This window comes from Lactuca saligna, chromosome 8 (genome assembly GCF_052625555.1).
Source record: "Lactuca saligna cultivar CGN05327 chromosome 8, ASM5262555v1, whole genome shotgun sequence".
In the NCBI taxonomy this organism is placed as follows: Eukaryota; Viridiplantae; Streptophyta; class Magnoliopsida; order Asterales; family Asteraceae; genus Lactuca; species Lactuca saligna.
Genome location: NC_136424.1, coordinates 283,673,679 through 283,682,199, shown reverse-complemented (window position 1 = coordinate 283,682,199; position 8,521 = coordinate 283,673,679). Strand labels below are relative to the sequence as shown.

At 34.2% G+C, this 8,521-nt stretch overlaps 1 protein-coding gene across 1 annotated transcript; it reads left to right on the top strand.

Moving 5' to 3' along the window:
• Nucleotides 1-4,516: 4,516 nt before the first annotated feature.
• LOC145008967 (uncharacterized) lies at nucleotides 4,517-6,800 on the top strand. Its single transcript, XM_078967612.1, has 3 exons — nucleotides 4,517-4,697; nucleotides 4,797-5,227; nucleotides 5,508-6,800. The coding sequence occupies exons 1-3, from the start codon at nucleotides 4,608-4,610 to the stop codon at nucleotides 6,673-6,675; spliced, it is 1,689 nt and encodes a 562-aa protein (XP_078823738.1). The 5' UTR covers nucleotides 4,517-4,607; the 3' UTR covers nucleotides 6,676-6,800.
• Nucleotides 6,801-8,521: the final 1,721 nt, after the last annotated feature.

Genomic DNA, 8,521 nt, shown 5'->3' with positions numbered 1-8,521 from the left:
GTCTGGTAGCCGCAAATGGTGGCTATACGGGTCCTTAAATATGCCCCAAACCCGAGAAATTTGGGTTTCATTAAACAGCGTGGACTCGCCGAGTCCTCCATTAAATCAAACCAACACATGCGCGATCCCACTCGGCGAGTGTGAGCGCCTACTCGCCGAGTCCCTCTCTAATATTCAACAAAATACATATAATGAGATACTTGGGAATCCGGATGTTACATTGGGGAGTTTCGATAAATGGCTACAAAGGCGACGACCCAAAGCGTAGAGGGGGCAATAGGGGGAAACACGGAGGGTACCAAAAGCGTAGAAATGAGCTCTACAAGGAGACTCGATGATCAAAATGAGGAGGGATGCAGAGGGGCCAATATTATGAAAATACCCCAGTTAATTTACAATTACATCAATCTGCGGAGGGTTTTGTGAGTCTGCAGAGCTCGTATAGAAGACCTTCGCGGAAAGCATGTCTATATCCGGAATTTCAATTTTTTATGGATAAATTTTGTAATTACCTCCAAAATATGTCTATTAGTGGGATAATCCCACGCAAAATACCACTCATTCTAAACCAAGGGATACCATTAGCCATAGAAAATTAGAATCATGTAAGAAAATGGGTCCTTTCAAATCCTTACGAATGTAGGTTCCACATTTGTCTAACCCCAACCCCAAGGCTTAGCTGCTTAGCTGTACCTGTGGTAATAGATGGCACCTACTTTGACTAGGTACAAGGTTTTAGTCTTTTAGACCTCTCTGTGTGTGTGGTGTGGTCCCAACAAACAACAATTGATAATCAAATATGGCATTGACATCACTCTTATGTCGATGCTTGTACAAACCCCTTTACTAGATATAAAAACTTTACTTTATCATTTATGACATTGGAATAGATTTCGTAAAATTTAACCAAATTAATCAATATATCTCCCAAATGGTATTCGTTAATAAAGAAGTTATGTATGAATGTAAAATTGTTCGTAATAAAAATGAAAAACTAATGTTTTTTTAAAGAAAAATATGCTGAATGAACAAGAAAATTATAATCAAGGTCTAATGGCACATAGATTAAAAGTTGATGACTTATAAAATAAATCCGAAACATTGGTGACTCATTAAACAACAATATTAAACTTTAGAGATTAGTTTGAAGTTGGTTTAAGTGACGTTAACACTTAACAGTTGTAAGCAGGACACAAAGTGGGGCACAAATGGTCCACTACTACACAATTCCTATTTCATAATTGGAAGTGACGGGGACATGGTTCCACATGGTGAGATGGTTAACAGGGTGGACTGCATTAACTGATGTGGCATGCTTCTACTTCTACCCCTTTGGGCTTTGGCTTTGCTCCCTCCTTCTCAACATATAGTTAATTTCTTTTTTTTACCAATTTATATTTATTATTAATATTCTTTTCTTTATATAATATTTTTTTTGGAAACATCAAATTATATTTTAGAAATGTACCCAACAAATTATATTTCTGTACCCAACGGTACAGAAATAAATGTTCAAGGAATTACTCGAAAAAAAGGGAGAGGACAACCACTAGTTACAGATATCACCAGTACTTCTACATTTAAGCCAAAAATACATCGAGAGATTTAATATGTTCCGCCCCGATATATGAACATTTGTTTAAAAATCCAATCGTTTCTATATCTCCATAAGTTCCAAATTAGCCCATATCAGATGGATGTGAAACGATTTTTCATCTTAGGACTTCTCATCCAGTTGTGAATTATGTTCTGAAACTCTCCAATAGAGTTACTGGATTCAAACCACATCACGTGAGAATTTTCTGTATGATCGCGCTTGCATACAGGCACTGCATCAATATGTGGTCAGCATTGTCTTCACCTTCGATACAAACACTACATCGTGTTGAGTCAACGTTAATATTCGTTGGTTGTAACGTCGTTGCTGTTGGAATTCTCTTCCGAGCCGCTCTCCAGATAAAGCAATTAACCTAGATTGGTATTTCTTTATATAATATATGGCTTAAAAAACTTTCTATTAACAAGTTTCAAGTAAATGTTACATTTATTATGACGTTGATATGAACCGTTTGATATGATCCGTTAGTTATAGAAAAAACTGATATTTATTCCCCTTTCATTTGTTTTATTTTCTTGATTTTTGATTAATATAAATATAATAAAAACTGATAGAATATGTTTGTTTAGAGATTAAATATATGTCAATTTATGTTTCATAAATTCAATATCAAAATTACTTTTTGATATGAAAAAGATTATATATATATATATATATATATATATATATATATATATATATATATATATATATATATATATATATATATATATATATATATATATAGTATTAATAGTACGATGTTGTAAAATGATGTGAACTATGTACATAAGTTTGACTAAAATTATGTCATTTCTATTCGATTTCTTTTTGCTTTCTCGTAATACGGTTACAGATTTAAAGATAACGCCTGCTTGTCTTATTTACTTGATGTCATAGAAGACAAATACGTGACTTGCAAACCAAACCAAAACAAAACAAAAAGAGATAAAAAATATAAAAGGAAAAGGAAAATGATTATATGACATCTTAATTACTTTACATGAGTTTTATTATGTCTTCTAGTTTAAAAAAAAATCGTGTATTTTGACTCAAAATTCGTAGTTTCATACCAATGTTTCACATGAACGTATAAAGAAACGTTACATATATGTAAACCTATTTGAAACGTAAGATCCATTATGAATTAATTAATTAATAAAGGAGTTGGTGTATAGGTGAGAGGTGAAATGATAAAGCGTAAAGGGTAAAGAATTGAATACTACTACTACTACTCCCCATCTGCTAAAGACGCACAAAAAGCACGATTCTTGTGCCTTGCAAGATAAGCCTCGCTTTCTCCTCTTTCCCTTCCCTTAAAGATATGCTCATCTCAATTTACCATTTTGCCCTCAACACTATTACTTTTACTCCCATTCCTATTATTATTATTATTATTATTATTTAAATTTATCTTAACAAGTATTTACTACTTTTATAAATAAAATATGTTTTGATTATTTAAGGTGTTGCATAATCATTTTTTATGTCGACCGTAACAAAATGTATTTTTAATGGCAAAATGAAATTACAGATTTATGAATCGTTGTAACCTAATTTGAGATAGTTTCTAATTTGATTATGGCAGGCACACATCCTTTTTTCTTTATGATAGTTCTTCTTTTAACTCAATTTATTTTTATTTTTAAAAAAACTAATGCAACTTTCTATCATGTTAAGATGTGACATCGCAATTTTGCCAAGAACGACATTCTAAACAAAGGTGCATGGCTTGTATTATTTTTTCCCAGTTGAATTTCAAGTAGGGCAAAAGCGTAATTTTATGGGTTTTAGTAAATCTAGAAGCTTTGCGTTCCCTGGGAGCAATTTTGCTGGAGGCTTATCCTTTCCAGTTTCCCCAACGAGTAAAATAAGGAGATGACCCACCCGTGAATATATATAGGAGTATAAGATATTAGATATATCCGGTGGTAAAACCGGAGTGGACTTACCTACTAAACCGGATGACTTTTGGCTTTGAGGAATTACAATTAGTCTAATCATATTTAAACAAAATTTGGTACATTGACAAATTCTTTTACAAGAACCCCGTTTAAAATTTAAAATCATGATATTAAACCCTTCGAAAGTTATTACGCCAATTACATGTAAAGAAACGCATTCATAGTTCTTATTTTTTTATTAGTAATATATTATGCGAAAATATAAAACATTGTTTTGAATTTACATCAAAATGAGCCTATCATAAAATACCTATACGGCTCTCTTTGACGCTAACGAAAAACTAAAATCATAAAATAAGATAGTTCATAACCCTAGCTTATACACGCCAAAGAGAGTATAAATCGTTTTTATAACCATTTCAGCTAATATTTACTATTATCATGTATCTCTTTGTTGTTTTTAAATTTTGAAATTTGTGATAGTTATATATATATATATATATATATATATATATATATATATATATATATATATATATATATATATATATATATATATCTCATGCCGTTTAATAAGCAAAGTCGAGAGTTGTAATACATATACTTGTTATGTATTACGAAGCAAGAGAAGCACGAAAATGGAAATATGAATTCATGAGGGCCAAAACAATAGAACTTTAAATGAATTAAGAGATTGTACAAAATAAGTTGTTGTATTCAAGATATGATATCACTGATAAATATTAAAGGAAACTATTTATTAAATAATCTCATTATAACTTCGTATAGTGGTTCCATTTTAGGTATTTTTATGAGTATTCCTATTTTAAAAAACTAAAAAATATATATTATAATAATGACTCAGCAGTATTATTACAGTAATTTTAGAAAAAAAAGGGGGAGAGAGATTGAGAGAATATGAGTGGTGACAGCCATGATTTGGAAGGATCAAAACCTTTCTCTCTCTTCACAGCTGGCACTTGATTTACACACACAACCCCCTCTCTTACATTTAAAACCCTTTCCTCTCCAAATTAATATGTGAGATTCATTCATTCATTCATTCATTTACACACACACACCCACCATTGGCCATTGGGATTTTAATGGTCGATCACTGCATATCAACGACAATGGTTGCGTCTCCTTCTCATGCCTGTGTAGAAAAGAAGTATTGGTGGCTAACCAACAAGAAGGTAATAATATATTGTTGTGATTTTCCTCTGTTTCAACACGATATAGCAAATTATGTCAACGTTTCTGATTGATTTATATGTTGGATTTCATATCTCCAGATCGTTGATAAGTATGTGAAAGACGCAAGAACCCTGATTTCGTCTCAGCAACAAACGGATATTGAAGCGGCGCTTAATCTTCTTGATGCAGCGCTTGCTTTATCGCCAAGGTTTGAACTGGCTCTCGAGTTGAAAGCCAGATCTCTTCTCTATCTTAGAAGATACAAGGAAGTCGCTGATATGCTTCAAGATTACATCCCTAGCCTGAAAATGTCTTCCGACGATTCATCAACATCCTCTTCTTCCTCCTCATCGGTTTCATCCGACAACAACTCCCAATCACTATCGAGAGAACGAGTCAAGTTATTGTCCTCCGATGGTGGCTCGCCGGACCATTCTGTAACGTCGTTCAAGTGTTTCTCCGTCTCCGATTTGAAGAAGAAGGTCATGGCTGGCCTCGGTAAAAACTGCAATAAAGAAGGTCAATGGAGGTAATTTCAATTTCAACGCCTTCTCTTTTGCATTCAATTCCAGTTTTCCTTTTCACTAATATCGATACTAGTCCAGAGATTGGCTTCCAAATTACGCTAAACCGCCATCGACAATTATTGAATTTCCATGGTTTTCAACCAAACTTTATTTTTTAAACATCGAAAAAGTCGCATCTGTTTGTTTAATATTATTATATACGGGAATGGGAGGCTAAAATTGGTATTATTTGGTAGTGAGTTGTAACTCAGTTGAGTAATTGCTATGGTGATATGATCTCAGGTACTTGGTTCTTGGTCAAGCATGTTGTCACCTTGGCCTAATGGAAGACGCCATGGCTCTTCTTCAGACCGGAAAACGCCTTGCCTCAGCCGCATTCCGACGTGAAAGCATCTGCTGGTCCGATGACAGCTTTTCCTTCTCCGCCGAGATATTCACCGACGGCTACCAGCCACAGACGCCACCAAGAACAGAGTCGGAGAGCATCTGTCACCTCCTGAGTCACGTCAAACTCCTCGTACGTCGCAAAACCGCAGCAATCGCCGCCCTAGAAGCCGGTCTATATAACGAAGCCGTCAGACATTTCTCGAAAATAGTCGACGGTAGGCGTGGTGCCCCTCAAGGGTTCCTGGCGGAGTGCTACATGCACCGTGCCTCCGCTTACCAATCCTGTGGTCGGATCGCTGAAGCCATAGCCGACTGTAATCGGACCTTAGCATTAGATCCATCTTGTATCGAAGCCCTAAGCACGAGAGCTTCACTTTTCGAATCGATTCATTGTCTTCCAGATTCTCTTCACGATCTTGAACATCTGAAACTATTATACAATTCCATACTCCGTGATCGGAAACTACCTGGTCCGGCATGGAAACGTCAAAACGTACGATACCGTGAAATTCCAGGTAAACTCTGTTCTCTCGGATCCAAGAGTCAAGAACTGAAGCAGAGGATTGCTTCAGGGGAAACAGGGAATGTGGATTACCATTCTTTGATCGGTTTGAGACGCGGTTGTTCCAGATCGGAGTTGGAGCGAGCTCATTTGTTACTCACCCTCCGTCACAAACCAGATAAATCCAATAGTTTCATCGATAGGTGCGAGTTCGCTGATGAACTTGATATAGAGTCCATTAGAGATCGAGCAAAGATGTCTGCGTTGCTGCTATACAGATTGATTCAAAGAGGGTATAACAATGTGATGGGGATGATTTTAGATGAAGAAGTTGCAGAGAAAGACAGGAAGAAGGCTTCAACTGCTGCTGCAACATTACAACAGTATGATCCATCATCATCATCATCAGTAGTTGATTCAATTAAAATGGAGGAAAACAAGAAAACAGGATCCGTATATCAAGGGGTGTTCTGTAGAGACCTTGCAGCGGTTGGGAATCTGTTGTCACAAGCGGGATTCAACCGGCCAATTCCGGTAAAATATGAAGGTTTAAGCTGTTAGGATTTAATTAAAAGCATAAACAAATAATCAAAAACCGGTTAATGTATAAATTGTGGTTGTGGGAAGACGTATTATCAAGGGGAGGGAAGATCGAAACAAATTCAAATAAACGAAGCTTGGTGGAAGTCATTTTTGTACAAAATGGGACAAGGGAAGGGAAGGGAAGGGGACTACTCTTAATTAATTTACGTTTTACAAAAAAAAAAAAAAAAAAAAAAAAGGGTTGGAAAATTTTGTCTGTTTGTAGTTTCCTTTTTATTATTACTATTACTTGTTTCTACCAGCAAAGTATTATTATTACTTGTTTCTACTAGGAAGTGTTTTACTACTATTACTTTTTGGGTTTTGGTTACATAGACACACGTAGTACATGTGGAGCCCATGTGAAAGCATTAATAAAGTTGGATGATGGATGGATGCATGGTAATGAGGTGAGAAAAAGTATGATGGTGAATTTGGTTTGTCTTGTGTGTCTTTTATGTGGGCACTGTTTCCTTCCCTAGCTGTTGTCTGTCAGTCTCAGGCTTTATTCGATACGTACCCATGCTGACATTTTCAGTCACAGATTGATGGTGGAGATATTAATTTGGATCAACCAACACACACTTCAATTATTATTGTTTCTTCTTTAGGTTTCTACATAACATTTCTAGGCAGGAAAACCATAATATAAAAACTTGATCAAAGCCGTTTAAATCAGGGAAATGATTTACCGAGTGCAATAACTTTTTTATTTTGTTATATTTGGACAATAATCACATTTCAATACATTTAATACGTTTCTTTTAATAAGTTTTATGGTCAATCATGTATAATTGTTTTTATCTAAAGGTGAACAAAATAAAAATTTACTACTCTTCAAAGTCATTTTCCCAAAATCACACAGCAAACTGATTTAAAATTGTTTTTTGTTTAAAGATACCTTTTGAAACTTTTATTGGTTAAGTAAAGTTAGAAACGGTTTGGTTTTTGCTCATGAACCATTAGGATTCAATTTTGAGCATGTACTAGTGTTTTTAATGGTAGAGTTCATTTCTATTTACCATAAAAAATTTAAGATTTGTTAAAAATTATAAATTAGAACGTTACTAAATTAGTTGATGAAAATTAAATAATATGGCCGTTGAAGCATGAAGTGACCATCGGCAGCTAAAGGGATTTTGAGAGATGCAAAGAGTTAGAAGCTTTGGAGAGGATGATGCGAAAAGTTATCTATTTTAGTATGACGAAGAGTTTTATGTAGACCGAAGATAATGAATGTTTAGTGAAGACTTGTTGTTTTGTTTCTTAAGGATTTGAGGAATGTTAAGTTTTATCTGATATTGTGTGTTTGGTTGGTTCTATCAGATTAGGTGGCAAGCATGGCCACCTATCCTTTTTATCTTTTGTATTGACTAGTTAAGGAAATATATTTTTTCATTCTATAAATAGATGGTCATGTTGATCGATCAAATGTGTGTTTGGATATTCATCATTTTTGTAATCCTTATTGAAATACAAGTCTCATTATCTTCATATTATACTTTATTGTTCATCATTTATTAACTTGTGTTCGCATACAAACTTTGTTATGATTTAACTAGTATTTTTAACTTGCTTACATTTATTGTTGTATTTTGTTGCTATATTTCCATCTTAAATTCCACAATCTTATTATTGTTGAGCTAAACAAAGATCTATGAGATTAACTTAATATTCCGCACCATAATCTCTTAAGCATAAGTTCTTCTCTCAACAATTGTTATTAAAGCCATAATGATGCTTTTTAACTTTTCAAAATCGTTGTAATCTTATAAAAAAAATCTGATCTAAAAGGCCTTCTACACAATTTAGCTCATTTCTTTCA

Excerpts from the sequence above, each read along its gene's own strand:
- LOC145008967 (XM_078967612.1), top strand. The coding sequence starts at position 4,608 with ATGGTCGATCACTGCATATCAACGACAATGGTTGCGTCTCCTTCTCAT. Across the intron at positions 4,698-4,796 it reads GGTGGCTAACCAACAAGAAG|ATCGTTGATAAGTATGTGAA; the intron begins GTAATAATATAT and ends TCATATCTCCAG. Across the intron at positions 5,228-5,507 it reads AATAAAGAAGGTCAATGGAG|GTACTTGGTTCTTGGTCAAG; the intron begins GTAATTTCAATT and ends ATATGATCTCAG.